At 39.7% G+C, this 19,638-nt stretch overlaps 1 protein-coding gene across 1 annotated transcript in view; it reads right to left on the bottom strand.

Annotated features, from left to right (window-relative positions):
- Nucleotides 1–7,476: 7,476 nt before the first annotated feature.
- The window catches only part of Nrcam (neuronal cell adhesion molecule), a 137,492-nt gene continuing 125,330 nt past the window's right edge, over nt 7,477–19,638 (bottom strand). The window contains exons 29-31 of the mRNA XM_051175060.1: nt 15,845–15,976; nt 15,036–15,114; nt 7,477–7,994 (exon numbers count right to left, since the gene is read on the bottom strand). Coding sequence (XP_051031017.1) covers nt 7,757–7,994; nt 15,036–15,114; nt 15,845–15,976 — 449 coding nt within the window. The 3' untranslated portion in view covers nt 7,477–7,756. The remainder of the gene's footprint in view (nt 7,995–15,035; nt 15,115–15,844; nt 15,977–19,638) is intronic.

Consider the following 19,638-nt stretch of genomic DNA (forward strand, 5'->3'; position numbering starts at 1 on the left):
GAAAGAGGAGGGAAGAAAAGAAGATAGGAGGGGAGAGGAGGTAGACGAGGAAAGGGGAGCGGAGGGGAGGTAGACGAGGAAAGGAGAGGGGATGTCAGGTAGGAGAGAAAAGAAGAGGGGAGGGGAGAGGAGGAGAGGAGGGATGCTATTTGTAGACAGGGCAGCGTGGGATACACAGTCCTTGTGCAGCCTGGAGAATGAGGAGGGAACCAAGCAGAGACCTGAAAAAAGAACCCCAGGCATTAGGAGAAGCAAATGTAGATTACTTTTGCCATGCCAATCATATTGCACTTAAATGGGAAACTGAAAGCGGAGAAGACAGGATTTTGCTTAAAAGAGGTTATGGTGATCTCAGGAAGGAGTAGGGATGATGGTGAAAGGTCCAACCTCAGAAAGGCTCCAAAGGTGTCCTATCACAGAGCCAGAACTGAGGAGGCTCTTGTGTGTCAGGACTAGCTGCTCATCCTGTCAGTATGAAGAATGAACTGGGAATGACTCTTGGGGACTGAGTTGGGAGTTGACTAGAGAACACAAATGTAACAATAGCATGAATGGAAATCAAATATCACTTCATTTCTAAGGAGAACGTGTAGATATCGGATTTGATTATCATCCATCATTGGATTCTCATATTCTACCTTGAGGTCACCCAACCAAGAAAGAATGAGTATGTCCTGTAACCTTGGCCTGACCTACAATGCCATGAACAAGTGAGCAGGTAGGGGGAAGGCCACCACAGACTTCTAAAGAGGAAGGTGTGGTCCCCACAAGAATACAAGTCAGATTATGGGGTTCCCATCTCCTCTGCCCCATCTTGAGGTAAATAGTCCAAAGAAAGAAAGGCTGTAATGGAAGGAATCACTTGTGTACAGTTTATTTTCCTTTCAAAATCAACTTTATTGAGATACAACATATATAACAAACCACACTTGCTTTAAGCATGTAATTTTTGAGTCTTGATGAATGAATACCCTATAGCTATCCTCACAATCAAAATATGGACTAGTTTCGTCATCTCTAAGAGTTCTCTCTGCCTCCCAGAGATAAACCCTTCTGCAAGCTTCAATCCCTGGCAGCAACAGCTTGCTTCCTGTCCTTGTAGGAAAGTTTTACCCATTCTAATGTTTCATATGAACAAAACCTCTGCATTTGACTCCTTTACTTGGTGCCAAGAGATACTTGTGCCAGAACATTGTACTTACTGTTGACTGGTGGTCTGAACATGCACATTTCAAAAGTCGTTTTGCCATTTACCTATTCTGAACATTTGACTTACTATTTGAAGATTTTCTTTCTCTGCTATGAAGAGTACCTTGTTTCTCCCTTTAATCTCAACGCTAAGTCATTCCTCCAGATGGGGTAGGAGAGAGGCAAGCTAACAGGCTGAGTGTCATGTTGCACAGCTACTGTGTTCAAGAATCAGAGGGGGTTTTAGAAAGACAAGTGCAAGTCTATACCCACAGAGTTCCTGATCAGTTGATCTGAGGCCAGCCAATGATGGGAGATGTTATTCTGTAAATATGTTTCTCTTATTGGTTAATGAATAAAGCACTGTTGGCCAATAGAAAAGCAAGATAGGTGGGACTAGGAGACAAGGAGGATTCGAGGAAGTATTAGGGAGGAGTCAGCATGTAGAGACTGAGGAGAGCACATCAGCCCCTCTCGGGTAAGATGAGACCACGTGGAAACACTTAGATTAATAGAAATGGGTTAATAATTAAGACAGAGCTAGCTGATAAGAAACAAGTCACTGGCCAACAGCATTATATCAAATACAGAGTCTCTGTGTGTTAATTGGGGCTGGTGCTGCTGCTGTGGGTCCGGAGGCAGGAAAAACCTTACTTATAACAAGTCAAGAATGTGATTCTAACAAGCAATGCTGTTGTTCTGGGAAACACTTGGAGTTGATGGCCTTGCAGCCTCCTTGAGGACACAGGAGTCCATGTGTCCATGGTGTGGGGCTGGACTCATCAAACCTCATTTACACACAAGTCTATTCACCCTTCAGACAAATATAAGCTTTACTAAGACATCATTACATATAAAACCCAAGATGTTTTAGTACTTCAGGATGAGCCCTCATACCAATTTGACATGAATCCTTGCCCCCACCTCCCACAGTCCCAGACAGAAATCTGCATCCTGTTTTCATAGGTTTGCCTTTTGGGACATTTCAAGTAAATTAGCATAGTTCACTTTGTGATTGATTTTTAAAATCTGATGTTTTTGGAGATCCCTCACATTGTTGTATTCATCTGTTCTTTAGATAACACACCAGATAGTATTTCATCTGACTGGGTATCTGTACCATCTGCTCACATAATATACTCATTTTGTCCAGCTGTTCATCTGCTCATAACCACCATAGTTGTTTTTCTAGCACTTGTGATGGACACTCCGTGAACATGCATATGCAAGCCTATGGCTAGAAGTAGGTTTTCATTTCTCTTGGGTCTAAACTTAAGCATTGGTAAATTTAGATTCAATATTTAAAGAAATTGCTAAACTCTTTCCAAAGTGGCTGCGCCATTTTATATTTCCACCATCAATGTCTGTCTGAGGGTTCTGCATGAATCTCTAGATTCATTTTATGTGGGGCATATTAGAGAATTTGAGATCCACCTTTGGGCTGTGTTAAGGAAACTATTTGAAATGCTGTTCTGTGACTATTGTGACTACTTACACAGTAGCAAAAGAGAAGCTGGTCAACATCAATTTCCACATTGGCTGCACATAATAATCTGGGGACCTTTCCTAGTGACAGTCAAGCTACAGTTCAGGTAATGAAAACAGTGACTTTGTGGGCTTGGGTGAACAGCACCTGGCTTTTAAAACCCTCAGGTGATGTCAATAAATCAGCTGATAAACTCTGATGAAAAAAAAAAAAAAAAAAAAAAAAAAAAAAAAAAACCTCTTTTGCTGTTTGCTGTTGAGCTACCCACTGAGATAATGAGCTGCACAGTTAGCCATGACTAGATACACAGTCTACAGGACACATTGAATTGGACTGGGAACATTTTACGACCACAGAAGGAACAAAGGATGGACTGACAGGCCAATAGTGGCTTATACAACTTCCTTTATATAATTTTCCTACTCTTATTTCAACCATTTGGCCATGAAGTGGAGGATGACTCATAACAGAAGGGGTGTGGGATGGAGACTAATGCCAAATCCCCGCTTGCTTCTGACACTTGAGGTCTTTGAAAGTCAGTAGATAGTCAGAAAAGCAGGGGCGGGAGTGACTGATGGGTGGCATCTGTCAGGGGGGAGGATCCAGACCCAGGTAGAAACATCCTGCTTTCATTCTTGCAATGAATGGTCTTTTCCTTGCTTCGCACTCAACACAGCCTCCTGCTTTTGAGTGACAAACAGCTCGGGTTAACTGGTCTTCCAGGGATGTACTTTCTCCCACTCCTGTTAGCTGCATTCAGAGTTTCTGGATGATGTGTCCATCTTTAGTCCTCTTGTTGATGTTATACTTCCCTAGCGATTTGCACTGCATCCGACTTCTTAAACCCTTAATCTGAGGAGTCCTTGACATTTGTGACCACTCCTCACATTCCTTTGTTTCTTTACTAATACTAAATAAGCTTAGCATATACTCCTCAGGCCCAGGCATAGACTGGCCTCTGTATCTAGGCAGCTGGCCTTGCTGTGGCCAGCTTTGTCCCCTTGCTTTTCTATGGCTTTTCCTTGCCTTCCACCTTTCAGCTCACACTGCTTTCCCTTCTGAGGCCTTTCCTAAGTGTGGACTTGTATCCATCCAGGTGTTCATCTGATTATGCTTGTCTTCAGGCACTAGGCTCCAGCCCCTGGGGAGCAGCACTCACACCTGGTTTTGCTTGTGTTTCTTCCTGACTTTCTGACGGATTTTTTTTTGTTGTTGTTGTTGTCAAGACCCACAGGATTGAAGTGGAAAGGCATATTAGATTAGACTCACTTGCCCCATTGTTACCTCCCTGAGGAAACAGGCATAGTCAGGGGGATGGTCAGAGGAAGGGTTCATGCAGGGTCACATAGCTGGCTGGATGGTGAAGTTGGAATACTAACCCTTACTTCTCTCTGAGCCACTGATCTTTCCCCCCTCACTGAATCACTGTTTAGTACAGATACTGCACTAATAATCTCTGCTTTTCCCTCCCCTTCTTCTAAGTGAATCATAAACGCTGTAGGTAGTTTTTAAACAACTTTTGTGTGTGTTCTATTTAATAACAAACATCAAACAATTGGTGACAGACAAAAATAGTATCTTTGAAGAGAGGGGTTGAAGCCATTTTAAGGACTCCCTTGCCTTATCATCACACACATCAACCTGACAAAAATGGCCAGTGGATTCCAGGGCAACTCCTCTCCTGATCCTCCCAGGCTGAAACCCAATCAAGTGAAACACTGCAAAAGGCTCACACACCTCATGCTTCCTTTCTGGAACTGTGAACTCACTAGGGAGAGATGCTGTCCCATTTCCTTCTTGCAGCAGGCGATCATTTTCTGCACCATCAGGTCATCGTTTTGAGTATCGAAACCGATTTGGATATTATCCCTAGGCTGCTTTCTTTAGCAGGTTTCCTTTGGCGCAGTATAAAGCACGGAGCGCCTTCTGGTGGTCACAGGTAGGAACGTTTCTAGCGGGAGCAATTCATTCCGTGGATGAGAATCCCTGAGTTCCCTGGATTCCCCTCATCTCAAAAGTCTTTAAAACCACCTGGACACGATAGTTTATATCGCTTTGTAACTACCAAAACTTTCTGATGTCATGGTTACGGCTTTACAACCCCTGTTGCCACAGAACGGTGACATGATGTAGAGTGCAGCTGTGGTTTGTTATTCTGGCACACCGTGAAGAGAAAGAAAGGGTCTGAGAGAGCAGCCATCATGCCTTCTGGGAGAGGAATACTGAGCTCTATTTGACTTCTCCAGTTCTCTTTTATAACGTGTTATCTAAATAACTGACATGGCAAGGCAGTTCTCTTGGGTGTAGTGCTTGGAGCAGAATACTGTGACTAAGGGACAGGTGATGGCATATGTGGTTAATTGCTAAGCTTGAGCTGTTTGCACAGCTATACATACAGCTTGGAGACAGAAGAATGAAGGGGATGACACATAGTGTGTGTGTGTGTGTGTGTGTGTGTGTGTGTGTGTGTGTGTGTGTTCAAACTCACTCATTCATCAGGCAGCCATACTAAGAAACACAAATTGACTGTGGTTGAGGTGGGAGGAGATCTGAGCTGGAAAGGACTGGCCATCACTGACTGGGCACCAGCAATCAGGCTTTTCTTTTCTTTTCTTTTTTTTAAAGAAAGGACACATAATTTCTCCTTTCCTTAAAAGATGGGTACTATCTCTTTTTGCTTAGTCCCTAACATTCCATTAAAAAGTCTGGATTATGCTGTCTTATTAATTCTTATGTTTAGTTTTGTGACATCATAGGCCTTTGAAAAATAAAATGAATAAGTCAAAACATCTTCAAAACCTTTGGAAATACAGGTTTGAAGACATTAAAACTCACACTGTCTGGACTGTCTAATAGCCTCTTTTCTGGTGGCAATCTTGTTAAATTGTCCTGCTCTGTGCCCAGATCATCATCAGCTCATTATACCTGTTACACCTGGACATACACACTCCACTAAGGACAAGATCGAGTACAAAAGAGAGAGGGATGCTTAAAACCACATCTAATACAAAACCGGTGGTAATCTACAGAAGTGACTTCTTCATACACGGAGACCTGTGGCATCTATAATTATGGAAGAGCAGAAATTACATTTATTTGTAGAGTAAAACATTTATTTGACCCTGAAAACCCTGAAGTACCTTTTGTCTTTGTGCTTTATGATGTCTAGGCAGGCCTGTCTTATTTTTTGTAATTCTAGTAGACAGGCTTGTTTGTGGAGAGTAAATGTGAAAACATGAGAGAGAGAGACCTCATTTGGGGATCACTTTAAAATAAGCTTTACCTGTATGCATTGAAGATTCCATGTGACAAATCCTACTGCACTCCCTTGGCAAAATACTGAGGATTTCAGCCAGGCTGAAATGGTGGATAAAAAGGTTCACTACTTCAGTTTCACAGCAAAAAAACAGAGGCAAAACCCCAAAAGGCATTTGGATATCTTTCAGTCCTATACCCTGCATTAATGAGCTTACTTCTCACACAGCAGAACATAAACATTGCTTGTGTGTTTATTTGCACATAACACCTATAAGCATATAGCTTCAATACTTTATGTATATTTACAAATTCAACAGAGTATCTACATATGAAAAGCTTTACTTAAAATTAAACTTGATGCAAGTTATGAGAAACCAATTTATTGGCAAATGAAATTGAGCATTCTTTCAACCATAGGTTGTCATAGAATTTTATATTGGAGGTAAGCCATTCCATACACATTGTTTATGACCAATATAGGATGAATATATATATATATATATATATATATATATATATATATATATTCTTTAGACTGCAGGTATAATCCCTTTGACTGTTGGCCTAATTAAGCACTTACCAGATTTTGCCTCTTGCAATTTGTATACGAATTGTTGAATGCTGCAGCTTGAAAGCTCATATAGGTACTCATATCAGTATCTGCATGCTGCCCTCTGCTCTTAGTACTACAATCATTTGTTTTTCCATCCATTTCTAACCACAGCATTTTCCTTTTTCAACATAACTTGTTTGGCTAGAAACCACAAAAGACCACTAAACCATCATGTGTTCCAGCTGATGACAAAGCTTCCCTTCCTTTTGATATTTATGGGGGAGAGCCCCTTCAAATAAACTTGCTTTTATTTTCACAAATTTTCAGCATTTCAGTCCCATTATCACAGCCTTTTAACAGTTACTTTCTAACAACAGCAGTAACAGAGGGTGGAGTGGCCCAGACTGGCTGATACCCAGTGCAGGAGTCAGGGGATACTCATTGTCCGAAGGCACTGCATATGTCTTGCCCTGCATTTTCCAGATAAAATTTGAAATCTAACTTCAGAGTTTTGTCTTCCGTTCTTTGAGTATGGCACAAAGGCCAGAAGGTGTCACAAAACGCAATATCTATGCCTCCAAACAACTGAACACAGAGATACCATAAGAAGTGGAACACTGCTGCTGTAACCTGGAGGGTTAAGAAGCCTAGGAAGTAACAGGAGCAAAGAACAGGTGACAGTCTCGGTGAGCATTAGCAGATGCACCTGTCGTAATTAACTCTTGTTGCAAGTATATACTGTACATACTGTTCCTAACAGTCTCCTGAAAAGACTAACAACAGCTAGACATAGTCACCAGTTTCACAACAATGTCTACAGAGACGCTGGAGCCCTAGAGAACACTACGGTAACACTCCCCACAATAACAACGGAATTCAGATTTAGGGTTCAGCTGAGGATAGTGTCAACAAAGTACCTGACCATGGCGCAATCACATACACAGGTGTGTACTCTGTGCAGCATGTTTCATGCATCTTATTGAACTGTATCCCACACAGGGAATAATGTGACCTATCGATGATGTTGAACTCTTTTTTAATCAGTTCCAAGGAAATTGAGAAAACCCACTCCGAACAAAAAAGTACACACTTTGCACCCCAGTTCCTATCAGCATATTGTTTGACTGAGTTATGTTCTTGCTTTGTTCTCATAATACTCACATACAGCTGAAAACATCCTTTCTACCCATATGTCCATGGAGTGAGAGGGATGAGAGGTGCTCAGAAAAAACTTTCCAGAGAAATGGGACGTTGATGCAGAGCTTAACAACTTAAACAAAGGAGTTCATGGCGTTGACAGGTGAAGGTGCTTCGGAGCTCTCATTTCCTTCAGCTGGTTCTTTCTCCTTCTTACCACTGTATTGTCCAATAAAGGAGCCATCCTCATTGAATTGGCCATTCACCCCCTCTCCATAGTCAACCAGGCTATCATCACTATCTTCTTTTTTCACAGTCCTGTCTGAAGGTGTTCGGCTTCCTTTTTTCAAAGGCTTGTGATCTTCTGCATCGCTGGAAAAAAAAAAAAAAAAAAAAAAAGGAAACACTTTGGTAAGACTAGCATTTAGCTAAAGTGTCTTGTTTCTACAGACCGTGCATGCAAATTATGAAAAAGCACATGGAGCCCTGAGCTGCTAAGGCCAAATCTAACTGCAAGTAGATTCCAGTGCCTAGGGTGGAGCTGGAATGGAATCAGGCACAGAAATGGTTAAATCATGGTCTGTAGCAAAGTGTATGGCTTTCTATTGTGAGTGCTAATTTAAATGAGAGATTCTGAAGCCCAATTGGAAGGCAACCCAGGAACAATCACAAGCATTAAAAGGTGGAGGATTGAGGATAGCTAAAAATCATCACTGTTCGATTCAAAGGAGCAGGACAGAGCTCAGGACAGTAGCAAGTTAGTGTGTTAAACTGTGGAACATCTCTGATCCCTTGGATGTGAATGGAGCATGATTTTAGTTACATGTGAAGTATGCATTGTTTTTCCTGAACCAGAAGGAGAAGCAAAATCCTGCAGTTCAAATAATTTTGTTATTGAGTGCAGGCCAGATTTGTGAACTTCTGCCTTACCTTTCAAAAGACCTAGAAATCCATTAAAAGGAGGCAGGGGAAACAAATGAGAACAGCCTAAGAAGAAAAGCACAACCCTTATACGAATAGGTCACAATTTTTTTTTTTCGGAAGAATTTTGGTCAATGGGTAAAGCTTTATTAATTTGGAAAGACAAACACTTTAAATTAAAAGCACTATATGTGAGCCATAGATATCATGCTCCCAACCCATAAGATGCGGTGAGTGCTTCCAAACTCACAAAAACAACTATGTTCTGTTTCCTGCTTAACTGGATTCTCACCTCTCCTCTGGGCTATGCACACACTGAGGGGGTCCAAGGCTTGCACTTCAACAGAAGCATTATGGGAGTCTATTAATGTTTTGCCTATTTCTTTGTTGAACCCTCAAACATGACTTCTAAAAGCAAAAGAGTATTCATATGTGACACTAACATGGCCACATATGTAACTGAATTTAAGATCATCTACTACATGGTCATATGTATAAGTACAGTGACTGACTCATTAATAGGTAACACTTGGGGAAAAATTAGAAAAAAAAATAAGAATGATACACAACACTTGAACTAAAAGCCCTGATACTTGATGTTACCCAGCCATCACTGTAACTAGTGTTTTAAGAAAGAATGGTGCTAAGATCATAATTAGCAAGATTGATGTTTTTTTCTAGTCAAGCTACAAAGACTTTAAGGTAAACACATCTGTCTCTTTTGGTGATACTTCCTGCTAGCAATCTCTTACTTTTCTCTCTAAGAAGAATGCATCAAAATTTTCATGTGCTAGCAAAAGAAACCCATAAAGATAATATACAAGTACATGTTGCCATCTAAATAATCTATACAACTTGGTGACATCAGAGATCATTGGGATGTCCTGTTGATGGGGACATTTCAAAAGACACAACACCCACAAAATCCAACTTAAAAAAACAGCTTACAGGTCTTTGAGATTTAGCTGTGAACATCTGTACTTTGCTTGAATACCCTGAAGAGTTCAATGATAAGCAGACTTTTGCCACCTGGGTTCCATCTATTATTCTACTTAGTAGAACTAACAAGGCAAGAAATACATTATAGGACATGTTCATGATATCATGTTTTTGATCAAGTCTTGCCTCCATCCAATGTGTACTAAGTACCTACTCTAAAGCTGATGTCATTTTAGGCACTTGGGACATAGGAACAAGGAACTGAGACTAAAATGCTCGCTTGCATCCAGTGGGGGTAAAATGCAGTTAGCAACCATGTGGGTAAAGAAAATTAATTATGTCAGGTGACCAGTATTGCAGAGAATCTGATATCTGAGAAAACATGACAGAAGGAGCTAAGAAAGGGGAGGGAGAGTTAACATAGGATATCCCAGGAAGGTCTTGTTTAAAGGTACCATCTGGTCAAGGACCTAAGAGCTAGCCCTGTGGATGACTAGAGCAAGAGCAATTATGGCAAATGCCATAGCAGCACAAATGATTTGTGGCAGGGAAGACCTGACATGTTCTAGAAACAGCAAGGTGCTTACTGTGGCTGGAATTGAATGAGTATGTAAGGAAGAGAGTAGTTGGAGGTGGCAGGGGTAGGCCATGGATACATAGACATTGATGAGCCTCTATTTAAGAGATGGAGGCCCCTGGGGATGGGAGGTACATTCCCATGGGTGAGCATGGTGTTCTGACCTATATTGCTTTAAAAACACAAATCTGCCATCAAGTGTTGACATTAACCTGCCTTTGAGAGGAGGAGTTGGTAAACTGTAGTAAACTTGAGCCACGCCCATTTGTGATCTATTTATTGCCCATGGTCCTTTTACTGCTACATCAGCAGAACTGCTGAGTTCCAGCTGAGACTATGTGGGTTGTAAAATCTAAAACGTTTACCCAGTGCTCTTCAGAAGTGTGAGTCTGCAAAACTTGGCAGTGGAGTTGGGTGATTACTTCTGTCATTCAAGAGAGATATGGCTGTAGTTTGGACCAGGGTGGAATGTTGAAGATGTTTATACCAAATGCTCATGAACATAGACAAGGAGACCTGAACTCATAACCAGCCAAATGTAGCCAATCACTGAAGAGATAAAATATCATAACATATCAAGTTGGGTCAAGTTTAGGAATGAAAGTTTGATTTAGTATGAAAATACAATTTGTGAAATTTATCATTTGTACTCTTGTAGAAAGAAAAAAACTGTGATCATCACAGTAGTTTTAGGGGAAAAAAGTATAAGACAGAGTTCATAACCCATTCATGAATAAAACTTTAGTATGCTAGAAAGGGGAAGTGTTTCTATTATTCTGGTTAGGATGCCTACATGAAAACTACAGTGAACCAGTGAACGGAATCCTTCATGGCAAGTGCTGAACTGTTCTGTTTAGAATCAGAAATAATAGCAAGCATGGCTGTTGTCTCCTCTTCCTTTTTCTCATCCTCTCCTTCCTCTTCCTTTTCTATGGAAACAGAATCTAGGATGGTCTAACACTCTCAACCTTTCTATGTAGCTAAAGATAACCTTGAACTCATCTTTCTGCGTTTGCTGCCCAAGTGTTAGAAATGTAGACATGAGCTACCTCACTTGGCTGATTTCTGCACTCCTAATGAAAACTACCCAGGAGTATCAAGCAATGTGATGAGAAAAAGAAATGACACTTTTCGCACACCTATCAAATTGATGGTAGTTCTCTGTATTCCTTACTAGATTATAAACTCCCAGTGAGGGACCAAATTTTATTGTGTTCAATTTCCCCAAGGTTTGGCATACAGTACACACTCAATAAACATCCATTGGGTAAATTCTTGATAAAATTAAAATATATGAGTCCATGAATATTTCAAAAGTGCTTTAGAATTCTAACATTACATTTTTCATTCCTTCTTAATGTTATAATAGCAGACAAAGCATTGCTTTGTATTATTCTTACTTTAGTACTGAGAATGCATTTTAGGGAGTTAATTCATTTCATTCCCAGTAGTTCTTGGTTCACACCCATGAAATATTTACTAAAATAAAACCAATAACAGTAAATAAATCTAATATTACATCTGACATTCCTGCAGCAACTGTCCTACCATGATCAAACTACTCAACAGTGTTATTGATATTCAGAAATCTTATGCTGGCCCACTATAAAAGTTCATCATTATTTGCTTACAACCAGTTCATATTTATGAGCACAATAAGCTTGAAGTATGTAACAAATGCAACACCACAGCTTTTATCAACCAAGCTTTGGCAAGAGTTAGCAAGCTGGCAACAGCGCTGTGGTCACACAAATGACAAGATTCCCATGGCAAAGTCCTCCATTTGGGCAGTAAATCACAGTTTGCATAGCACAAGCATATGGTTTACAACCTAGGCTCACTGTTGTTTTTAAACAGAATGCATCTAAAGAATAAGGAAATACTTACATAGTTGGCTGCACTGTTTCTTTGATTTTTCTATATGCTAGTAAGGATGCAGATCCTACTGTCTGTATAATTAAAGAGACAAACAAAGAAAGCTGCAGGCTTCTGAGAGAGGGTAGCTGCTTGGAGTAGGTGTTGGAGTGACAGTATGGGGATAAAGCATATGAAAAAAAAAAAAACAACTTTGGCTATTATGGGAGGTCCATCCCTCTTTGCACTGTGACATTTTGTCTGGCTCAGAGCCAACCAGGTAGAATTGTTCCATCCTTGGGCTGGAGAATGTGTGAAACACAAATGGAATTAATTTACATCTCGACAATAGTCCTAATTGTGTGTCAGCATGAGACCAGAATTATAATTCATTTTCAGAATGCAGGAGACTAAGAATCAATATAGAGCTCAAAACATCTAGAAGGTGCAAAGTAGAGAAAGGACCCCGGCTGTTTAGGGGAGAGAATAACACTCAAATTACCATTAAAACAAATAATTCTCCATTAATAGTTGGAACCGTTTTCATTTATTATGACTCTCAGATTAAAAAGGCCTAAATGGAACAAACCAAAGGGAATAAACCTGAGGAAGGATCCCAATGCCTAAGGATAAGGTCACATCGACAACAACTAAGTGCTAGAATTTGGGAGATGTGATTTCACATGAATCCTCACGAACTTGAAAATTCACTCAAAATCACACCACAGAGTCGTGCTTTGAGTTGAATACATCCATCAGAACTTTATTTCCTTTGGCCCCTCCAGGATTAATGTCATTACAAGAGTGACAAGTATTTTTGTTTTCATGCCAATTGGGCTTGTATTCAATAGGCCCAAATGGTAAGTCTCTCTATCCTGAGAAACTTTGTCAAAAGCCAAAGACAGCCATTTGAAAACGCTTCATAGACACAGCACACACATGAATTAATGCTAAGACAAATAAATGTGAGCTTGTAGATGGAAATCAAATTGTGACTATGAATATAGAGCCAGACACTTGCTATGTACTGCTCTGAAAACAGACTTATGCTGGAAGTTGTCAGGCCACTCACAGAGCACAGAACTGGGAAAGCAAACTCTCAAGATGTTTGGATTCTTGAAAATTTGTCTAGATGATGAAAATTAAGATGGATATAAATTAAGCATCATAAAGGAATCAGAGGTAATGGCCAAGTTAAAACAAAACTTAATAGCTTCTGCATTCCAAGCTAGTTCATAAGACACAACCTTGACTTGAATCAAGGTTTAATGGTGCTAGCATAGTCACCCAAAGTCACAGTGTTCTAGGTCTTGGCTTCACACCATTATAATATCAAAGTGATATTTTGAGAGCTTTGAGGTGAGCAGTACATTGCCATATTTGCTGAAGCATGAGAAGAATATGAATCCACCACAATGTGGAGAATGTATGAAGTGCAATGGCTTATTTCTACATTCATGCAAATATATATTTTTCTATATTGAAGATGTAGCTTCATATCAGTAAACAAGGGGGTGGTGTGTATATCTTGTATGAGGTCATAGCCACAAGAACTTTACAAGGATGTCGTTTAATTAGTGTCAGCTCACCTGTGTGTGGGAGAAACAGGTAGAAAAGTGAGTTATACCAGTGAAGATTTCTATTCCTCCAGAGACGCAGCTTCCCTGGGCTATGCACACTGAGGGATGCTCTCCCATGCTATGGAAAACTGGTCATTGTGGGTGGGTGCCGTCAGACATAACATAACCTTTGCATCAACATAACCTTTGCAAATCATTGTTTTTCTATCATGAGCTACAGAAATTCCAAGAGCTTTTAGAAATCTTTGGCATTTTCTGTTGAGGATGGGGACAGCATAGGCCAGAAGACATTCTCACATGTTCATGAACACTGCTATGAAAGCTCATACTGAAACATATGGTTTCTCTCAATCCATTTACATTTCCTACATTGGCATTGATTGTCCCCTCATGATAGTGACATGGAGATATCAAACATGAGCTACAGAGCCAGGTAGTACCTGATGCAAATATCTATCTACAAAGGTGGCTTGGAAATCACAATAGTCTTTTATTTCACACAAAAGTATTTTCTTCTATCAAAAAAAAAGCCACAAGCTGAGCTTCATGTATATTTAAAAGATTATATTTTATGTCATAAAAAACTAAGTTACAAAAGGTATTTCATAAATAGTTGTTTCAGAGCATTACATATATGATAGAAGTTTATTTCTCGTGTTTAAAATAATCATTTATCTATGTGAAAAACCTGTGTTCTCCACATAGGAACAGTTTCATGCAAAGAGACTTAAAAGAAGGTAGATAGACTATGCTGTTTTTCTTAATATGAAGTGAAATAAAAAAAATGTAGCGTTGCCATTCTGTGAGTTAATGATTGACTATGGCAGCTCTTAATAGTTAACAGCTTCTAAAACAACCTTCTCCTAATTGTCTGAAAGTTTGAGGGACAGGTATTATTTAAGAAAAAAGCATTTCATAAATCTGAGATTAAAAAGTCTTGGGGCTGAGCATGTAGTTCAGTAGCAGAGAGCTTGCCAGGTTTGTGTAAATCTCTCTCTCTCTCTCTCTCTCTCTCTCTCTCTCTCTCTCTCTCTCTCTCTCTCTCAGTACTTGTAAGACTTAGGTAGTGGGGTTATGATCTTGGAGACAGCCTGGCATATGTAGAGAATCCCAGGCCAGCTTTAACTACATATAAGATTCAATCTCAAAAATAAAGTGAAACAAATGCAGATAGCAGCACTGCTAACACTGGTTTTATGTTTTATAAATGCATGTTTCCCTTGCACTGTAGGCTGTGCAGTTCTCACTTTAGCACAATGAAATTGCTGGGCTGAACAGCACAGATTGTGTCTCTGGAAAAGATAATAGGGTGGGATATATTCTGACTCTAAACACGTAACTATAGTGGGAAATTTTATGATTCTTATTTTTTAATAGAATGGTTTTAGTGATAATATTTTAATCAAGAAAGGTGGCTATGTTTTGACATGCACTTGTTTCTAAAGCACTGCTCACTGGGTTCTGCTCTCAGAACTCGGGAGTGTCTGGGGGGTAGTGGTTAGTGGTGCAGGGAAGGCAGGGCCAGAAGAAACATGGGCTCACCTGTATTCTCCAAACGTTCCATCATCTTCCTTCATGGGTTGGATTTCTGGGTCTGCGTGAGCATCCTCCTTTTCTTTAACTAGAAGGTTTGAAGTGACATTATTATCCACTGATACTAAACTTCCTTTATCAGTGTTTTCAGGGGTGAGCTGAGACACAGAGGAAAGACAGTCTCTACATAAGTAGATATCGTGTAGCCACATGTCTAATGTGGCCATGAGTATGCTTTGATATTTACAACATCAGTGTTTATAAACATGAGCCACTCCAGTCTTTCTCTTAATAAAGAAATGATTTTTAAGTTTCTCATAGTTCTTCTATATTTTCCAGTCTATTTATTAGTGTATTGATGTTAACAAATGACTTTATAAGTGGGTTATTTTTTGGTGGTTAAAAACTTAATATTTTTAATCAAAGGATAAACGGTCAAGTAAATCAGATAGAAATTTATCATCCTTGCAGGGACCATAATGTAATGTCACATGGTTCTAGTATTCCATCTGCTGAAACTGTACATGCTGCCCCCTTCCCTTTGTCTCCTGAAAACTAGTTTTAGGTCCTACTTCAGTGTTCATAACCCTTTGGAGTCTAAGGAAGAAGGATTCTTTTGAAAATTGACTTGTGTATTTCTCATGTAGCTGATGACCCATGACAGTTCTCATAATATAAATAGGGATCAAAATGTTTTACTCAAGTAACTCAAATGTATGACTCTAAGAAGACATTCTGTTCCTACTCCTATCTCCACTATTCTTTTCAGTGTAGCAGATAACTCTGCAGCATTGGGAAGCATTTTGAATCCCTCTCACCTGGATATTTACCACCCTTGTTTCTTCTAATGAAGCAAACGATCAACAGAATTAAGATGAGGAGGGCAACAGCACACATTAGACCTATGAACCAGCCCTGGGTCGCAATATCCACTTGCCGGCTTGCCATTGCTGCAAAACAAAATCAATGGCATCAGTAGGAAAAGGTTAATGGCAAGGTGAGATCCATGCTGGTCTCTTCATTAAAAAACAATTGTCACAGTATGTATGAGCTTTTATGTGCTTTTCACAGGACCCCAAATTGGAATCTGCCAATCACCAATGAGAAATTACATAACTTTGAAAAACATTCACTGTGTAAAATATTGAAATAGTGAAATCTTAATGTTCATAAGATTAAGCGCTGCACCTTGATAAACACTGGATTCACACTTATTTTAACTATACACTCTCAGTAGAAATGCACTCGCAAACCAATTAAAATCTATTACTTGGGGGTTAAAATGGATATGAAGTATGATAAAAATATAAACCTGAATTTTAAACAAAAGAGAGTATATACATCTAACGGAGTACTTTCCCTTCAAAACAAACTACCTTGGGAGACTAAAGTGTCGTGGAAGGATGGAGCTATAATTTCAGTGTTTTGGAAATCTTTAAAAAAGGAAAAGAAAAGAAAATGACCCACACAAGAACACTAGGCACTGATGAACACCAGAGCTGTTATCTTACATGACACCTCAATTCTGAATGGAAATCGTGAGAATATCAAAGGTCCAGTATTTGTTATTATACAGGCTCTGTTACTCAAAGAATTTTAACATATATTTTGGTCAATTATTGGAATCCAAGTACAGTTTGAAGAGAAAATACTCATTTACATGTATACAGTCCTTTATGTCTCCATCTCTTCTGTTTGAGTAAACAGATGTGAAATTCTTTACTCAGCTACTCATAGTATGCAAAATTCCTATGAACAGTTCAGATATTATGAAAAAGTGGCAACCATGATGGACAAAGTGCAGCATCTGTTGCTATTCAGACACACCCATGAAGGTATGTTTGAATAAGTTTGCACAAATCTTTTATTAAAGACCTTTGCTTTTTCTTTTTAAGCCATAAACAACATAAAAGGGTTTCTTCCATATCCATATGCCTATATTGTGCCTTTAGTCTGAGTTTCATCACTGGGTTAGATGTGTATGATCTCGGATGCATAAATAAGCATATCCCAGGTTTCCCATATGTATTAAAAGAGGCATTTAATTGTGTCCCTTTTGCCACAGAAATTAAAATGGTTAAAATCAAATATGAAATAAAATGTAAAAAAAAGTATGGATATATGTTTAAGAAATAAAATGGAAATGGAAATATATCATTTGGAATATAAATTGGAGGCCAATAGCCTTTTTCAAATGGCCCCTTTGTGCCTCATTAGTTACAGGAGTTGTGAGCTGTATTGTAACCAGGCACAGCTCTGGCTTTCATACACATGTCACAGTGATGATGATGATGATGATGATAATGATGATGATGATGATGATGTCAGTGGGATGATGACAGCAGCTAACAAGTTGGACTATTCCTGAAGGCAGGCTCTCTTTTAATCCTCACAAAAATCTTTTGATATAGGCATTATGATAATCCCAAAGCAAGAGAGGTTGAGAAAAAGAGATTTTCCAAGAGTTGGAAGGGACCTGTGTCTATCTGTCCTGTCTAGATTCAGTTAGTGAACATGGTAATAAGCTATTTAACTGTCCTGATATAATGCATTACTGAAAACATGTCCAGACACCAAATCTATAAATGTCTGAACATGTCATAAACTGCTTTAGGGACATTCCATTCCAGAACAGTTAAATGATTTAAAAAATTCATTACATTCTCTTTGGCAAAATAGTTTTGCCAATTTGTACATTGCCTTTGCATGCTTTTATTCAAAACTGAGCCCCAAACCGGATGGCAAAAGTTATTTTGATAATTGTGGTCCTTGATTTTGGAATGCTTAGTGAATTATGGTGTTGTTACAAATAGTTTCAGCATTTGTATCTTTCATCAAATCAAATAAGACTGATGAGATAAAGATGCAAGATGTGTGAGTATTAGTGCTAACACTGTCTTCCACAAATGGAGACTTTCCTAACTGAATTGCTTCCCAGCATTTCTACTCAGTAGCTGTGAAAAACTGAGTGCTCCCTGGATATTTGGCCAAAGATGTCCATGTTAACTTTGAATGTTTGCTTCTGTATCAAAGAAAAAAGAATTTGGTATTTCTCCAATCTATTATTTAAGACTGGCTAATCACAAGTAAGCAGATGTATACATACATTCATTCATACATGCATACATAGATAGACAGAAACAGACATATACAGGTGAAACCTACATTTTTTTTTCCTTCCTGGGAAGAAGGGTTCGACTGTGAAGTAACTCCCATAGGCCCATGTGTGTGAATGCATGGTCCCCAGCTGGTGTTGCTCTTTTGGCAGATTGTCAAACCTTTGGAAGGTGAAGCCTTGCTGAAGCAAGTGGGTGAATGAAGATGAGTCTTGGAGTTTTATTTCCTGGTCCCCCAATCCTATCTGCCTGCATTCTGCTCTGTCTACATGTGAGCAAGCAGCCTCAGGCTCCTGCTGCAACAGCTACTTGTCACTCCCACCACCATGCTGTCCCCTCCATGATGAATTGGACTCTTAAACACTGACCAAAATAAATATGTCATTCTTAAGTTGTGGCTTGTCAGGTCACTGCAAAGAGAAATGTGACTGACATATGTAGATATTAGCTGGAAAGTGAAAGTGGATTTTCTTCTCATCTGGAATTTCTACAGTTAAATCATGATGGAATTATCCACAAGGTGAGAAATGAAACTAACACATCAACGGAGTACACAAATACAAAGTAAGGCAGAGGAGTGAGGCCTGCCTTAATGCCTAGAAGTTTCAGAACAGTTTGCTGTTCTTATTTTGCTTGTTGTGACATGGATGACATATGTGGCATGGTGGGAGATCTCTGAGGACAGTGTTTGTTGGCACTCCAAATCAGAGTGAGACATGTGATTACTATTTATGAAGAAGTCACAATGCATGGAAGGGACCTGTCCAGTTAAAACAGTTAGAAATGGAAAGAATGAGCTTGATAAGGCCTGAAGAATCAACAGAAAGGAGCTGAGCCCAAGAACAGATCTGTGTTAAACCCCTGATGGTGTAAGAGAGGGGTCCACAACTGAGGGGCTCACATATGAGGGAAGACAGAAGGGCAATATTAGGGAGAGATGGAGGCAGGAACAGAGCAGAGCACCATCCTCCCCACAGTCCTGCCGCTTTCTGTCTCAGTGTGCACTGCCTGGCACAGTCAACTGTGTCCTAGACACAGACTTCAAAGGTGGAGATAATGCCATGTACCAAGAACTCTAGAAGAAACGTTAAGCCGAGGTTCCTGGGATTGGCAAAGTGAAGAGAGAGGAGCAGCACATGGACAGAGTTAAAAAAAAAAAATTAGCCAAATGGTATTCTTCCTCACTGAGGGTTGATGCCCTAGGCTTCAAAACCTAGTCCTGGGAGGGAGCCAGAGCAGCCCATAAGTGTTTACATGGCTTGCATCCTATGGTCCTAAGGACAGAGCACTGTCCCCTGGGAGGACGGGGTTTGTTATTTGGGCCATTACTAGAACTGAATCAAAACTTGTTCTTTTTAGTTGTCAGTGAGCATGTAAAAGGTGACAATTACTGGCTCTTGCATCATCCTAACACCATCAGTGGCACACATCAATGTTCCATGTCCCGCTCTTTCCATTCACTCATCTTGAATAAAATTAGCACTTGCCACTGGGAT

Source organism: Phodopus roborovskii, unplaced genomic scaffold (assembly GCF_943737965.1).
Source record: "Phodopus roborovskii unplaced genomic scaffold, PHOROB, whole genome shotgun sequence".
NCBI classification, from domain to species: Eukaryota; Metazoa; Chordata; class Mammalia; order Rodentia; family Cricetidae; genus Phodopus; species Phodopus roborovskii.